The 16,295-nt window shown below is 61.6% G+C and overlaps 2 protein-coding genes across 3 annotated transcripts in view; one reads left to right on the top strand and one right to left on the bottom strand.

Annotated features, from left to right (window-relative positions):
- GPER1 (G protein-coupled estrogen receptor 1) overlaps positions 1 to 13,450 on the top strand; it is a 16,147-nt gene extending 2,697 nt beyond the window's left edge. The window contains exons 1-3 of one of the 2 annotated variants that reach the window (XM_023522369.1): positions 3,669 to 3,864; positions 8,418 to 9,695; positions 11,652 to 13,450. In XM_023522369.1, the coding sequence (XP_023378137.1) occupies positions 11,957 to 13,024 (1,068 nt within the window). In that variant the 5' untranslated portion in view covers positions 3,669 to 3,864; positions 8,418 to 9,695; positions 11,652 to 11,956 and the 3' untranslated portion in view covers positions 13,025 to 13,450. Of the gene's footprint in view, positions 1 to 3,668; positions 3,865 to 8,417; positions 9,696 to 11,651 lie in introns of those variants that run through there. The other variant, XM_011378530.2, reaches the window with a different exon arrangement.
- CUNH7orf50 (chromosome unknown C7orf50 homolog) overlaps positions 1 to 16,295 on the bottom strand; it is an 85,690-nt gene that overhangs the window by 45,882 nt on the left and 23,513 nt on the right. The gene's annotated exons all lie outside the window — the stretch shown is intronic.

Genomic DNA, 16,295 nt, shown 5'->3' with positions numbered 1-16,295 from the left:
GTCCTGGCGAAGGGGGGCCCCAGCCTCCTGGGACCACCGGAAAGACGGCCTGAGGGGCTGCCGCACCGAGCACAGCGCTGCGGAGCCCAGAGCCCCAGGCGGGACCTCGGCAGCCCTCTGGTGCCGGAAGCCTGGTTCTCGGCCTGCAGTTGGCACAGACGAGCCATGGGGCCGGCGTGGAGGGCCAGCCCTCCTTCCCGGGGAATCGCGCCCCCGCTTCTACTGGCGCATGTGGCACAGGAGCTCAAGGCGCAGGCCTGGCAGGGGTGCAAACGGTGTGGCTGCGGGGGACGCTGCGGCTTCGCGGACACTGAAGCGCACACTCGCTGTGACAGCCGCCGCCCCGCTCCCAGGTGCGCACCCCAGGAAAGGAACGGACCTGAACACCTGTGTGCAAGTACGAGAGGCAGCTGCACTCGTAAGAGCCCAGACCTGGGAATAAACCAGATGTCACCCAAAAGGTGACTAGATAAGTCAGCTGCAGGCCTCTCCGCCGTCCAGTGCCCCTCGGCAAGAAGGTAGCGGCCGCTGACCACGCATGTCATGCCGGTCCCTGTACCCAAGGCCGACAAGAGCGGCGCCACGCTCAGAAGCCACACCCAAGGCCTCCGCTCACTCCGCACTTGGGAGAAGCCCGTACAGACACAGGAAGCAGGCCGGGGGGGGCCAGGCCATGGGGTGGACACAGGGTCGACCGCCAAGGGCCGGTACCAAAGAGTCTGGGGGTGATGGAACCTTCTTGTGCCCCGTGTGCGGTGGCGCATATGTGACTAGATGCACCTGCAGTGCACACCTAAAGCAGTCAACTGCACTGACGTAAACTTAAACCAACGTGCTTGGGCCAAACTGTCCGGCTGGGAGCTCGATGCCAGCACGTACCAGCTGTGTGACCGAGGTGCCTCCGCTGTAGGTGGGATTCGCCCGCCCCTGCCTCGCGTGGGAAGCTAAGACTTGAGTAAACCGTTAAGCAGGAAGCGCTCCGAGCGCGGGCCGGCGCGCGCAAACACTCGGAAGCGCTGACAACCTGCAACCGAGGCCCCAAGGCCCAGCCTGACCTCGCCTCCGTCCTTCGGGGCTGCAGGGGGAGACTGTCAGGGCCGAGGACAAGCCCAGGGTCTACGGGGGCCAGGAACAGGTGGGACACTGGGACTGGGGGTGGCTTCGCGAGGAGACGTCGTCCATGCGTTGGTACCCCATCTGCCCGATTAAAACTCGAAAGTGCTGAGGGGATGGTGGTGCATGGCCCTCGAGGGCTGACCGAGCCCACCCTGGGGTCACCTCTGGCCCCTAGCAGGGCTCGGCCTGTTCCGACGTGGACAAGGAGGCAGCAGGACGGGCCCGGGAAGGTGAGTGTGCCCGGGGCACCTGCTGGGAGTAGGACCTGGAAAGGGGCAAAGACGAGTGAGCCCGCTGACGCCTTTCGACCCGCCTCCCTGAGACCAGGGATTCAGGGATTCGGCCTCACCTGCTGGGCCTCGCTCCTGGGCCCAATTCTGAAGGCAAAGGGAGGTGCAAGGGGGTCCAGTCTGAGTTGGCTCAGTATTTGGGCCACGAGTTCTGGCCTCTGCTCGCATAGCCCCGGGCAGCAGGATCGGACACACGTGAGGCTGGAGCAGAGCCCGGTGCCCACCCAGGACGAGGGTCTCCACGACGCCCCCTTTCCGCGAGCAGCCCCCAGCTGGCAGGCGGCCGTCCCGGGGGAGCTGAGGCCCGAGAGCTTAGGCTGCCCGTGCGCGGCAAGCGGGCATCCTGCCTGCGGATCACGAGGCCACGGCCTGTCCCCACGGGGGAGAAGGACGCATCGTAGAGCCAGAGCCCCTTAACCCCCAGGAGACCCCTTCCATCGAGGTGGAGTCCGGGGTCCACTCTCAGCCAGACTGGGCCACACACGCCCGCCCTCCTCCCCGCCAGGAGCCCCAGCACCTGCCCACCGAAGCAGAGCAGAGCCGACCGCCACAAGCAGGGGTGACCCCCGACGACACCCCAGGGCACGCCGCTAACACTAGCCGGCTGCAGAGGCTGGCTACTAGGACAGCCTAATGCTGTTTCCCGACCTGTGGTCAATGTCACAAAAGCTTTTTCCCAATTAGAGAAACATTCCAGACCACTTCCTCTTGGTCCGGTCACTACTCTTAATTTCGATGTCACTCGGTGTCCGGGGCATTACTCATCACCTCGAGCACTGGCAGATGGAAACGTCACAACGCACTGGCTCTCTCAGAGCAGGAAGGCCACACACGCCTGGAGAATGGGGGTGCCCAGACCACGGCCAGGGCCTGTGGGACGGATGGCAGGGGCGGCACGGGGCAGAGTCCTCCGTGCGCCAAAGCCAGCGAGCACGCTGGGGCAAACACGGTGCCTCCACTCGCCGCATGGCAGGTCCAACCAGCGAGGCCGGCGCGGCTGAGCGCACAATGACACGCCCGCCGAGAGCGGAGTGCTGTCGCAAGGCCGAAGCGCCTGGATGCCGGCAGATCCAGGCAGGGCCCGGTGCTGTCCCCCAGGGCGGAAGGCACGTCACACGGCAGGGAGGGAGAGTCCCCACTGGTGCCAACGGGCTGGGCGACGCTGGGCCACACGGCCCGCAGCTGGCGCCATCCTCAGACAGAGGCCCGTCCTCACGGTCCCCGTGAGCGGGCGGCCCCTGTCCGCTCCCTTTACGCACCGTGGTTTGTGGGACAATCGTCAGCCCAGTCCAAAGGCTCCAGGAACGGGGTGAGTGGGGCGGCCCCAGGGACGGCTGCTCGGGCGCCGTCCACGCCGTATGCCAGGACGTGGGAGCGAGCGCCCGTAAGTCAGACAGCACGTGTGCTGGGAGGTCTCCAGATGTGTGTCTGGCGATGCAGAGCCGACTCCGAGTCACACGTCAGGCACAAAGGCCATTCGCTTTTGCTTGCTGCTTCTGCATTGTGTGTTTGCAGTCTGGTCCTCCGTGTGGCCCGCCAGCCTGGCCCAATGCAAGGATACGCTTTCAGACACACGGCTGCTCACGGTGGATGGACCCCAGTGCCCATCTGAGATCAGCGGCCCGCGGGCACCAATGGCTGACCCCGCAGAGAAGACGAGGGCTGGCTGTGGAGCCAGGCCCACCTCTGAGCACTCCGTTAAAACGAAGCTTGTGATTTTACTGCCTTCAGGGCACCTTGAATAAACAGCGGTGCTACCTCCGGCCTCCTCTGCCATGCAGTTAGAATTTAAGGGGGAGGGAACGTTTATATGGAAACAATTATTTCTGTGACAAAAGATGAGCTAGGAAGGCTCAGCCTGTCAGCCAGGTTGCTCAGAGCCCTGACGTCACAGCTCCGAGATAAAGGGCAGGAAATGTCACACCCACGGGGTGCACTCAAGGCGAGCGGGCCACCTCCTGGCCTCCCGTCCACCCGTAGAGCAGGAACCCTCAAAGAGGCCAGAATCTGTTGGAATTTGTCCTGGTCCAAAAGCCAATGACTCATGCAAAGACTCCTCTGGGCCTCCGAGCAATGGGGAGTCTGGCCATGCCATCCACGAGGGCGAAGGCCCTAATGACAAACAGGACGCACTGGACGGGCTCAAAATCTGCGTCCTAGGACACCAGCCCCCACAAATCCCTCGCTGAGACTCTCTCTTGGTGGTGGTGGGGGGGGTCCTCCAGAGCGCAGGCTCTGGGGCGGCACGGAGACAGTGTGGTGCTGGGGGACAGCGCTGGCATTTACGAGTGACAGGCTTTGTGGTACGGGGTGAGGGGACGGGAGTGCGTGGGCCCTGTGACCACTGCGGGCTGGCGCTGTCCGAGATGACTGCCCACAACATGTCCTGGATACGGTACCCGAGCCAAGTCTCCCCCGCCGTCGAAGATGTCGTCGCTTCTCAGAGCCTCATCTCCAGGTGCGTGCATGTCTACGCGGCCTTGCCTGTCCCGGTGAGCTTGCTGACCGGGCTGTTCAACCTGACCACCTTCACACGCAGCCGCGCCCGGCTGGGGGGCCTGGACGCACTTCTCTCAGACCTCACTGTCACTAACCTGCCGGTGACACTGCTCTCGCTCACTGCCGCCAGCCGGCCAGACTACCTGGCCACAACTCACCTGGGCTGCGCCATCCTGTCCTTCCCGTCCAGCGTCTGCTACTTCCACGCTCAGTACGAGTAGCTGGCGACGCTCTGTGCTCCTGCTGCAGGCTGCTCGTCCTGTCTGCGCACAGCCACCCAGGGGGCCCGAGGCCTGTGGTGGTCCTGGCTGCCCTCGGGGGCTGTGCCCTCTGTAGCTCCCTGGGGGTGGTGGCCCTGCTGGGCACGTCCGGGGAGCTGCACAAAGCCACTCTGTGCCAGCTGGACCCGCTGACCACCTGGCCTGAGTAAGAAATCGTGAAGGTCAGCCTGGGTTCGGGCTTGCACGCGTCCTGAGCTGGCGTTCCGTCGTACTCGTTGTCCAGCGGGCCTGGCGGGCAGCTCCGTTCCAGGGGGACACGGGCACTGCCCACCCACAGTGCTGGCCGTCGCCCTGACCGCGTTCACCTGCTGACTGCCCCACAGCATCACGCTCCTGCGGCGTGCACGGCTGAAGCTGCAGAGGGACACTGGCTCGCCCAGGGACGAGCTGTGCGTGAGCCTCGCGGAGCTGGTCCTATTTGCGGAGGGCTGCGTGCAGGCCCTGGCGACCCTCTTCCTCCATGTGCCCTGCAGGCTCGCACTGTAGACCCTTCCAGAGCACCTGTCCCACAGGTGCAGGAGAGGGCAGAGGCTGGCAGTGGCTTCCTCATCCAGCGGGTAGGAAGCCAAGTCGGAGCCCTGCCCGCCGGACCCAGGCCAGATGGGCGGTGAGGAGTCTACCCGGCAGTTGGGGGACACTGTGTGTTCGCTGAAACTCAGATCTGCCAATGGGGACGACAGGGATGTTTGGAAGGCACTTTCTGGCTCAATTTACACATGACACCTTGGCCCCGACTAACACGCCTACTGGACATCCTGCAGACCAAGGATTCAGCGAACCGGGGAGAAGTTGGCCGGACACGGCCTGGGCTGGTGGGCGTGTCCTGAACGTGCCGGGGACTCCACGCTGTCGGTCCCCTGGCTGGCTTCTTCTCTAGCCTTACCCCAACAAAACGATGAAGAACCGTGAAGATAAAGCTATCGTTCCAGTAGTTCTGTGGCCTTATCGCAGTCCGGTCCTGCGTGGAGGTGGCTGGCTAATCGTGAGCTGCTACGAAGTCTTGCCAAGAACAAAGGTTTGTTCCCGGTCTTCAGCGTACCACAGTCCCTGCAGGCCTGAGACCACCACCCGCAGACCTGGGAGCACCGACGTCACGGGGGTGAGCCCAACAGCGCTCCTTGCTCCTGTGACCTGGCAGGTAGTTGGTGCCACCTCTGGGTGCTCCGGGTAGGTCAGTGAAAAGCCCCATCTGTTGCATGTGACATGATTTGCAGAAAGGCTGGTGACATACAAAATATAAAGATACAAGGTGCAGTAATTGACCTGATTCCAAATTTACATGCGCCATCACAGCTGGACTTATCTTAAGATTGTCTTGGTTGACGAGAGAAGGGACAGGGAAAGGAAAAGGTCTCTAGGGCTTTGTGAGACCCACACCTTGAGAGCTTCAATTCCTTTTTTAATTAAGGCTTTACTTTTTCAGAGCATTTTTAGGGTCACGAGAAATGTCTCAATTAAGAGGCATTTGGACATTTCCATATACTGCCTACCCCCACCAACACCACGCAGCCTCCCCGTTACCAACGCCTCGGCCAGATGCGGCATGTGCTATGAGTGATGCATTGGCGTTGTCACGCCACGGTCACCCAAGGTCTGTCACTTACTTGGGGGTCATTCTTGGTGTATAACGTACTCGCCGTTACGTCATACCGAGCATGCACGAACCTAAAAGCCCTGGGCTCCACCCGCTCCCCATCCCTCCCCCACCCCGCAACCTCTTTCACTGTCCTCGTGGTTTGGCCCGAGCAGAATGTCATCCAGCTGGGATCACGCTGGGTGCAGGCTTCTCAGATGGGCTTCTTTCACTTAGTCGTATGCATTTAAGGCTCCTCCGTGTCTTTTCATGGCTGAGAGCTCATTTCTTTTTATCACTGAGTAACATTCCATTGTCTGGATTGTCTATTTTAATGAATATTTTAAGATTAATTTGAAAACTAAAGAAGAAAGATGGCTTCGTGGGTTTACCTTTTCCGTATTTATGAGTTTGCATGACTCCTTTGGAAGAAAAAGAACCTAGATCTTCTTCATCTAAGTAGCTTCTGTCATACGCCATTAACACATTAAACATTCCAAAAAACTGCCCGTTTCTTCCCCGTTTGCTCACGCAGCGATGAAACCTTTATCACGGAACGCATGCGAGGCGAGGTTCTGCTCACGCCCGCCCCCGCAGGGCGAGCAGGCCGCGCCCGAGCAGAGCAGCACAGCGGGGCAAGGCGACCGAGAGGGCGGGCCTTCCTCGGGCACGGTCTGCCACGGGTGCGCAGCGCCAGGGCCGACACGTCGAGCTGCTTCTTCCCATGCATGGTCATCTTTACTGGGTGCGGGTCGTCATGAACTCTCCCGGGCGCCTGCTCAGGCAGGCGGGTCAGCGCTGCAGGCCAGCGCTGTTCTTTTGAGAGCTGTTGTCAAGCTTGTTAGTTGGGACCTAGAGCAGCCCAAATACTCAGGTGCCTCTCTGGGGTATCTACTCGCTGTCACAAATGTCGGACATCCCGCGGTCAGGCTGGGGGGCTGCAGCCTCAGGCTCTGGGCTCTAGGGTGGCCACGCTCATGCCACCAACAGTTGTCGACGAAAAACCCAGGGCCTGCTGCCCGGCCCCCGGGAGCCGGTTCTCAGCCTGGCTCCCTCCTCCCCGGTGCTGCGCCCGGCCACCAGCTCCCTCGGCCCCCAGGAAGGCCATCGCTGTCCCTGTGGTGGGCAGATCCTGCCGTGCTAGGGGACAGGCCCGGGGGCACAGGGTCCCCCACACTGACCCCTTCTCTTGAGCCTATCGCCGCAGTATCTGAAGAACAATTGTCTCCCGTGTTCCATCCGATTCCAGCGGTTTCTGGCGGGAATGCCAGCCCCCGCCTCACTCAGAAGTGGAAGGACCCAAATCCACTTACGAAAACACAGCCACACGTGTCAATAGCTTGCGAGCCTCAGAACTAAACGGGAGGTTACAAGTGTGTGCGCGTGGGGCTCTTCGGAGAAGTGGCCGACTCAGGAGGGGCCCGGAGAATCTGACCCCACTGAGTTCCCACGCGTGTCAGCTACAGGGGTGACCTTAGAACCAGCCCCCAGAATACAAATCGGTGGTTCTCATGCTTCTCTTGGGCGGGAGGGCCCTTTCTTTAAGCACACGCCCAACGTGAGGCATGGAGGAGGTCTGGCTGACGAGACTGGACTGTGAGACAGACACCTGTCTGCCACAACGTCCATGCGCCCAGAACCCACCCCCACCCCCGTGGTCCCGCGTGGCTCTGACTCAGTCGCCCCTGGCCCTGCGGCGGTCAGGACACATGGAGGACGGTTCCCAGGACAGAGCCAGGGGGAGCAGTGGGGTGGACAGAGCACAGAGCACACGGAGCTGTGGCTGTCCCGTGCGGGCGGGCCCTTTGTCCCGAAGGACGCCCAAGGGGGACTTTAGCGTAAAGGCAAATCAGACTGCGGGAGGCGGGGCGGAAGCCACTTCCTGTGGACAGAGCTTGGGGACCACTTAAGGTGGGGTCGGGATCCGGTCTTCGCCTGACATTCCAGAACATTCCATGCATAAACATCCATGGGAACTGGACAGCCCCTCCCCAGGGCAGAAGCTGGTGTGCGCCATCTGTCCACGCTCACGCCAGTACTGGCTAGGGCTTGGTGGACCAAAATTCCTAAACCGGGGTCCTGTCCTTATTCTGACTGGTCACATGGGGGCTGACAGATCACTCTACCATCCGGCGCACTAATGAGATGGCGAGACCCCAAGACCTGCAGCCCCAATTCAAGTGACCCCAAGCCTTGGGCACTCGGGTGCACGCATCCCGAGGCACGTCCAGTGGGACTGCAAAGGTGTCCAGGGCCGCCCGGAGCCGCGGGCCGCAGGGACGCCCGGGCCAGCATGCGTGAGCGGCCAGCGGCTATTTTTACGCGACATGTTTGGCTATTTCAAGGTTCGGGTTCTATTTTATTTATTTATTTAACTGAAAAGGAAGTTGCACTTTCTCATGACTCATTCCTTTCAAAATGGTGGCTCAGGCATTTTTGGTGCTGAAACCATGGCGAGTCGCAGCCGGCCAAAAACGCGTCCAAAATCAAACCGGCCGCACTCAGGTTGCGTGTCACGCAGGTGTTTCAGAAGCTGCCGTATCAGAATCGGGGCTGGATGCTAAGGCTGGAAAGAACCCTGAATGTCAGTGTTTTCCTGTAAAAAAATTAACACAGAATTCTCTGTTGAAAACTATGTGTGTACTCCCCAAAACGCAGGCCCCGCCATGGTGAGTCGCCGTCACCCGGAGGCCTCCAGGCTCGCCTGCAATGCGCCTGTCCTGAAAGGGAGCTCACGGCTCGGCTCGTCTCCCGTGCCTCAGCTCAAGGCTGAGACTGGCCTGTGCTCGGGGAGCGGGAGCGCGGCCTGTGCCGTCGGCGTGGTGGCAGCTTGCTTTACTCCCATTCGACACGGAGGTCGCTCGGATCCAGCCTCACAGCTTCCAAAGCCAGAAGGGCAAAGGGACACCAGGAGGAGTGTGGCAACAATTCAAATGCGAAGCTTAGGAAACTGCTAATTCTGTGAGCAGCTGTGCACGGCGGGCCCAGACCGCGCACGTCCGGGGACAGTGGCCTACCCCCAACCCCAGCCCTTCTCCAGGACGATGTCAAGATGCCAACCAGCAGCAGGTGGGGCCCTAGGGGCCGCACCTGCTGTCCTGACCTCGCAGGGGCAGGAGCTGGGCAAGGAAGCGGGGCGCCATGTGAGGAGGTGGCCTCTCGGGACTGTCCCCAACACCTGCACTGCAAGACGGGCGCATGCGGGTGGGCTGAGGGGCACAGGGAAGGGGCGAGCCGAGACGCGGCTAATCCTGACAGCAGGGAAACGACCCATTCCTCATTTATTTGCCAAAATCCCTATCTCTTGGGTTTAAATTTCTTTGTGAATCTCTTGCAAAATTCCCAGGTGAAACTTCCTGTGTGTAATTCACATGCCACTCTCTAAAGTGTGGGAAATTCACTCTTTAGTTTTAAAAGCCAGTCAGTTGATAAAAAAAAAAAGCAAAAGTACTTAAGTTTCGACAAATGACAGGTTATCATCTGAAGGGGAAACAAGACCTCTTCACAGCCCTTTCAAACCTAAAAGGACATTCATCAGTGGGTGAAGAAGAGCAGTAAACTGGAAGCTTCTGTCAAAGTGTTTAGTGGAACTGAGCTCATGAGACAGTGTGGGAGAAAAAGGGCCAGCAAAAAAATGGTTAATGGCGGTCTTCCTAGGAGGCAGTCCAGGCCATCCACGCAGGAGGGGCGGGCGGCCCTGGGGAGCCTATAAAGCCTGCTGGCTGCGGGCACCCTGCCTTGGCTGCTAGTGACAATGACAGGGAGGTTTTCGCTTCCTCGATGGCAAGCTCGCAGACGCTGAGTCGCAGACGCTGAGTCCCACCCGTACGGCCAGGCTGCCATGAGCACACTCCCTGGGGCTGGCCAAGTAGCCCGCTGAGGACAGGAGGGGGTCTGCTGCGAGGTGACACCGAGTGGAAGCCGGCCGTGGCGCAGGTGAGTGTGTCCTGGGCTCTCGGTCCTGCTGTGGGTTGGTGCCGTAGTGGGCCCTCACCCGAGGGCAGCTTGCTGGGGCTCACGGCTGGGCGCGGGCGTGGGTCAGCTGGGCACCTCTGTGGCGGTGGGGTGGGGGGGGTCCCGGCTTCCAGCTCCATGTGAGGACAGCCAGCTCTGCTCGGACAGTCTCGGCGAGGCCGCAGCAGTGGGGGCTAGGACGCGGGCTCTTTCCATAGTGCGGCCAAAAACACCATCGTCCAGCATTCTATTGTCCTTTGTCCAAGCAAGGGCAGGTCTCACTGAGAGACAGACGACCCCGCTCCGCCTCACGGCCCAGCCCTTAGTCACCCTCCAGCACAGTCACGGCTAGACAGACGGTCCTTCATGGACACACACCCTGGAGATGTGACAAAAACGCGTGTTCTCCTAGATGGGGACATCCGAAAAAACGCCACCGAGCGGCTGAACACTCGTTGGCCTTGTTGTCAGGCATTCACGGCCAGCTCTCACGAGGATGCTGCGTCAGCAGTGGGTTTGGGACTAAGTCCCCGTTCCTTTCCCCGAGACCACTGTCAGTTCTTGCCAAGGAGCAAAGACCCGTGGGCACGGGAAGGGGTGAGGCTGCATTCCATTCCCCGCGACGGGGGGCAACAGGTGCCTCGGCTGGGTTCCACCCGCCTTCAAGCGATCCTCTGAAACGCAGTCCAAACCTTCTAGAATTTCTGCATGTAAAGAGCGAAACAGTCTGCGCAGTTTTTAACAAGACGTGAAACACTGAGGCGTTAAACAAAATACTCCTAAAATCGAATTTACCGACCCCAGCTAAGCAAAGGGTGTTGAGCACTTTAATACAGTAACTGGCACCAGGGCTGTGATAACCTTTTTCACTTTTCCTCTTTTTTAAAGTGGTATTTTCAAGCAACAGGCCGATAAACACCTAATCCGGTCTTGGCGAGACTTTGAAAATGATTCCTAATGACCTTTCAGGATAAAACAAAAGCTCCCCAGGGAAAACAATTCGAACTCGTTTCAGGGCAACGAGGCGTTTGCTCCGGGTTTCTCTGCCTCTGGGCTGGATCCCTCTCTGGGGGGCCGTCCTGGGCAGGGTAGGGTGTCTTTGGTTCCAGGAGCACCCCACTCCTCGGTTGAGACCGCCCAAATACCACAGCGCTGCCCACCGACCCTGGCTGACGCCACGGGGCACTTCTGCGGAGCTCGGAGACGCAGCCCGGGGCCCCGGCTGGGCGGAGCGGACGCGCCTCACCGTAGGCGGCAGCCACACGCCTGCCCCACGCCAGCCCCGGCAGGAGCGGGCGAAGGGCGGCGTCCCTGACCCACTTGCTAGGTCGCCGACTTTCCCCGTTACAATCGGCATTACGAAAACGTTAGGCTTTACAAAGATTTGTCAAAACATCTGACTAAAATTTCAATATCATTTTCGAAAGCGGTTACTATCTTAGTCCTTTGCTTTTTCCTTCCATATCATGAAAAAAGTTTCATCTTCACCATCCGAACTTAGCACTGGGATTAGCAAACAAGCTAGATTTCTTTTACCGTTTTATTACAAGAGAAAAGATGCTGTTCCAATTCCCACAAGGTCCCGGACCCACTATCGTTCAGAAAAGCCGCGTTCCCCGCTCCTTTGCGTCCAACAGCTGCTGAGATCAACTCCATTTCCTCTGCTGACAAACAGTAGTTTTCCTAAGATCTCCAAGCCCAATATCCACGTTGCCTCATAAGCCTGCTATTCGACTACTTAAAAAAAAAAAAAGGCATCTGCAGGGTGCGAGGGTGGCTCGCTGTCCGTCTCCAGCAGCTCCGGGAGCCCGTGGGGAAGACACGGGCATTCTCTGCATCTCGCGCTTCTGCCCGAGATGCTCAGCGACCACCACGGGGCCTCGTCAGAAAGCCCTGCGGCCCTAACGTGAGGACTAACGCTGCCCCCCTGCCCCCCAGGTGCCCAGAGGGAGAAGCGGTGTGGACGCAGCGGCTGGGCCGGGCAGAGACGCACGCCGGCTGCTCTTGGCGCACACACCGGTGACCCTACCCTCAGCTCGACTGTGCCAAGCAGACCCGGACCACCAGGGCACCTACCAGTGACAGCCCTGGTTTCACATCCGTCCGGCTCACTTCCAAGAGCGGCACCCTCCTTTCTGAGGATGGGGCTGTGGCTTAAGACGGATCTCGGTGAGCCCTGCGGAGAACCCTGAGCGTCGCGCGTGGAGGGGACGTGGCTGTGACTCCGAGCGCCTGCCTCTGGCATGGAGACGAGCCTCGGCACCCACAACGGCACCCCCGCGGCGCTCCACCTGCCGCAGGCGCTGGGCGGCGCGGCCCTGGCCAACCACACGGAGCAGCAGCACTACGCCCTCGGCCTCTTCCTGTCCTGCCTCTACACCGTCTTCCTCTTCCCCATCGGCTTCGTGGGCAACATCCTGATCCTGGTGGTGAACATCAGCTTCCGGGACAAGATGGCCATCCCCGACCTGTACTTCATCAACCTGGCGGCGGCTGACCTCATCCTGGTGGCCGACTCTCTGGTGGAGGTGTTCAACCTGCACGAGCAGTACTATGACGTCACCGCGCTCTGCACGTTCATGTCCCTCTTCCTGCAGGTCAACATGTACAGCAGCGTCTTCTTCCTCACGTGGATGAGCTTCGACCGCTACCTGGCCCTGGCCAAAGCCATGCGCTGTGGCCCGTTCCGCACGAAGCAGCACGCCCGGCTGAGCTGCGGCCTCATCTGGATGGCCTCGATCTCTGCCACCTTGGTGCCCTTCACCGCCGTGCACCTGCAGCACACCGGCGACGTCTGCTTCTGCTTCGCCGACGTCAGGGAGATCCAGTGGCTGGAGGTCACCCTGGGCTTCATCATCCCCTTCGCCATTATCGGCCTCTGCTACTCGCTCATCGTGCGGGCGCTGGTCAAGGCTCACAGGCACCGCGATCTGCGCCCCCGGAGGCAGAAGGCCCTGCGCATGATCCTGGCCGTGGTCCTGGTCTTCTTCGTCTGCTGGCTGCCCGAGAACGTCTTCATCAGCGTCCAGCTCCTGCAGCGTACGCAGCCGGGGGCCGCGCCCTGCCAGCAGTCTTTCCGCCACGCCTACCCCCTCGTGGGCCACATCGTCAACCTCGCGGCTTTCTCCAACAGCTGCCTGAACCCCCTCATCTACAGCTTCCTCGGGGAGACCTTCAGGGACAAACTGAGGCTGTACATCGAGCAGAAAACAAACCTGTCGGCTCTGAATCGCCTCTGTCATGCTGCCCTGAAGGCAGCCCTCCCAGACAGCACGGAGCAGTCGGAGGTGAGGCTCAGCCCTGCGGTGTAGATAGGCACCGCCCCGAGGGCGCTGGGGACAGAGGGCGGGGTCAGGGTGCCACCGTGCCACTCCCCCCCAGGCAGGCAGCGCTGGCTCAGGCACCCTCGCTAGCCACCCAGGCCCCACGCTGCTCCCGCACAAGGCTGTGGCAGGCCCTGCTCACGAGTGCAGGCCAGGGGCTGACGGGGGGTCCTGGGTACCCGCGTGGCTCTCCCATCCTCTCTGCACGGATGGCATCTCCCAGCAGGAGACAAAGGAGGGGCGCTTTGCAGGTAGTGTCTTGGCTTCTAGGCGGCAAGTCTGCCACCTTGGAGGAAAACACGCTCCGCTTGGCCTGCACCGGGCACGGCGTCCCCTTGCGGGCTTGCACTGGGCACAGTGGTCCCCTCACGGGCCTGCGGACAGAGTGCCGTGGGTTCAGGGCAGAGAGGAAGTGTGCGGAGCACCCTTCTCCTTTTGGGACAACCACCTCGCTGGCACCTGGTGAGTCACACCTGTGTCCTCAGGCCACCTGAAATGCGGAGGCTCCTCTCCAGTGACAGGCTGTGAGCAATCCGAGACGCCGACCCAGACGCTGTTTGTTCATGGCCTCTCCACGCCCACACCGGTGTGCGGTGAGGCTGGGGCACCGCGGCACGGGGGGCGGGGACAGTGTAAACAGTTCTCACTGACTGTACAGAAAGAGCTAATGATTACAGCATCGCTCAGCCTTCCTCAATGAAACACAGTCACGTGCTGGTTCTTCCGATATTCTAAGTGGTTCCTCGGTGGGGGTCTCAGTGGGGGTCTCATTGGGGGTCTCAGTAGGGGTCTCAGGGCCTCAACGGGGGACACAGCTGATGGGGCCAGTATGTGGGGCCAGCACATGGCCCGGCCCTGTGACACCGCCACCTCCAGGGCATCTGCAAGTTGCTGCATAGCCATCTGTCCTCCTGCAGATGGGCCCCGTACCCTCACTTTTCTAGAAGGCTCTGGCTGTCGGCAGAGCCACGGCATCTGCAGGGGCGTGAGCAGGGATGGAGCATCAGGCCGTGGGCTCCCATCACTCTGAGGTGTGCAGAGGCCCCCCCAGTACCCCCCTCTCATCAAGGCTCTTCCCAGGGTGGTTTCCTGACAGGGACGAGCCACTGCAGTCTGAGCAGCGCGACTGCATCCAGGAACCAGACCTCTCCCGACGCCCCCCAACAGGGCCAGCGCCGTGCACGTGGGACCCACCACAGGCGGGCGTGGCGAGGGGCTTGCCAGGGGCAGACCACCCCCACACCCCCATCTGGTCCAGCTGAGGTGAGCGCGAGCAGGCGACCTGGGTGCCTGAGCCGCTCCCTAGGGAGACAGCCCTTCCCCCTGCCACTCCGAATCATCCCAAGCCACCAAGTCGATAAACGGTAGGACGGCCACATCTACACCCTTGCTTTGTTGCGGGGGGCGAGATGTCTCCCTGCGCGCCCCTTCCCCTGCTCCTTAATGCCTCTGCCGTCAGCACGCGGCCTGGTCAGAGCAGTGGGCGGCGCCCATGCACGGGCCCGCGACCCCGACGGGGTCAGCTTCCAAGGGGAGTGCTGGTGACCGGGGCCCCTTCTGACCTCGGCACTGGCAACGCCATCACGGGAGGCGGGCACAGCCTGGCGCTCCAGCATCGAGCACCTGCCTACACACAAGGGTTCAGAGACGCGGTCACCATCCTCATCCTCATCCGCGGTGACGGGGACACCGCTAAGGGTGGGGAGATGGCCAGCACGTCAGAGAACAAAGCCCCGTCTCTGAGCCTTCCAACGAGCAGGTCCAGGGGGCCGTGCTGCCCCTTCGCTCAGACGGACCCTGCTGCCGTGGAGCCCAGAGCCGCTGAGGACCCCAGACGGCAGCGACACGGCAGGCACCGCACCACTGACGGGCCCTCCCCCACGGCCTCGGCAGCCCCTGTACCCAACGGGCGACCGCAGGCCCGCAGAAACCACACAGAGCTGGGTGCCGGGGGCGTCCAGAGGCCAGTCACGGTCACCGCCCGAACCTTTCCCAGGTGCCTCAGAGCGGTGGGAGGCAGGACACAAGTGCCCTCCAGGCGTCTCTGGGCATGGAGCACGGTCAAGCACGGGGACCTCACACCTCCCAGGCAGGCCCCCATGTGACCGTTTGGGACGCTCGTGAGCCCTTTCCCGGCCTACAGCACAGGAAGCTCCACCTGGGGGTCCGCCTGTGAGATCCCACGGGACAAACCTGTCCTCGCCCACGACACACGCTGCTTTGAGACTGAAAACGCCAGCCTTGCCCTCGTCAGCCACCCCCAGCATCCAAACCGCCTCACCACAAGGCCTCTTTTGGTTGGCACTTGCCCAAGGTACAGGTCAAACAGCGCTGGACACAGCCCCTGCCCCTGGCCTCACAGCCCATTTCCTGACCGGTAAACGCGGGGCAGAGCTGCTCCAGGGGTCCGCAGATGGGCAGCAGAAGAGCGGGGCCTCTAGGGGGGCCAGGACCAGGCAGAGGGCCTGGCTGGACACGAGGGACGCCTACCGAGCCCGGGGCTGCACTGGGGCCTCCGCCTGTCTCTTTACCCCGAGACCCAGAGCTCCCGCCTGGCAGAGAGCTGGCCGAGGTCGCATACCCCACTGGGGCTCTGGGCACGGCACGCCTCCCATAGAACACCTGCCTCCTGAAAAGTGCCGACTGGGAGTGGGCCAGGCCTGCATGTGACAGAGTCCACGCCAGTGACAAACACACGGAAAAGCAATGACATAAACCCAACGCAGGCACGCACGGACGAATGAGCAGGTGGGGTCTGGCCGCAGCACATGCGGCTGCTGACCGGTGACAGGGGTGTGCCAGAGCAGAGCTGTCCTCCTCCAACTGTCCCAGGGAAGCCGGGACGGGCAGGGACCCCAAACGCAGGCTAACCCAGGGCCACCAACAAAGAACAGCACGCTGCCGAGCTTTGCGTCTCCTCTCCCCGGCCCTGCGGCACACGGGCGAGACGGACCGCACAGCACAGGGCAGCGTGGCCCTGGCCTGCCACGTGAGCCCGCCTGAGGGGCGTCCCAACGTGGACCGAGAGGAGGGCACCAGGTCCCCGCGTCTCACCTGGGAGGGCGACCTGAACCTAATCAGGGAAACGGGAAAACCCTGGAGGGGACAGGGAGCTAAGACTCAGCCAAAATGTTGCCATCCTGAAACGGAAAAGTGGGACCGCCCAGGCCAGGGAGCGCTCAGGGATGCAGCCCGGAGGCGGGCGCGAGCGAGAGGGTGGCCTGCTGGAGAAGCCAGGCCGCAGGGGGCCACGCACAGG

The sequence above is a fragment of the Pteropus vampyrus genome, unplaced genomic scaffold (assembly GCF_000151845.1).
Source record: "Pteropus vampyrus isolate Shadow unplaced genomic scaffold, Pvam_2.0 Scaffold343, whole genome shotgun sequence".
Classification (NCBI taxonomy): domain Eukaryota; kingdom Metazoa; phylum Chordata; class Mammalia; order Chiroptera; family Pteropodidae; genus Pteropus; species Pteropus vampyrus.
Note: the sequence above shows the minus strand (reverse complement) of the source record. Positions and strands in the feature narration are given on the sequence as shown.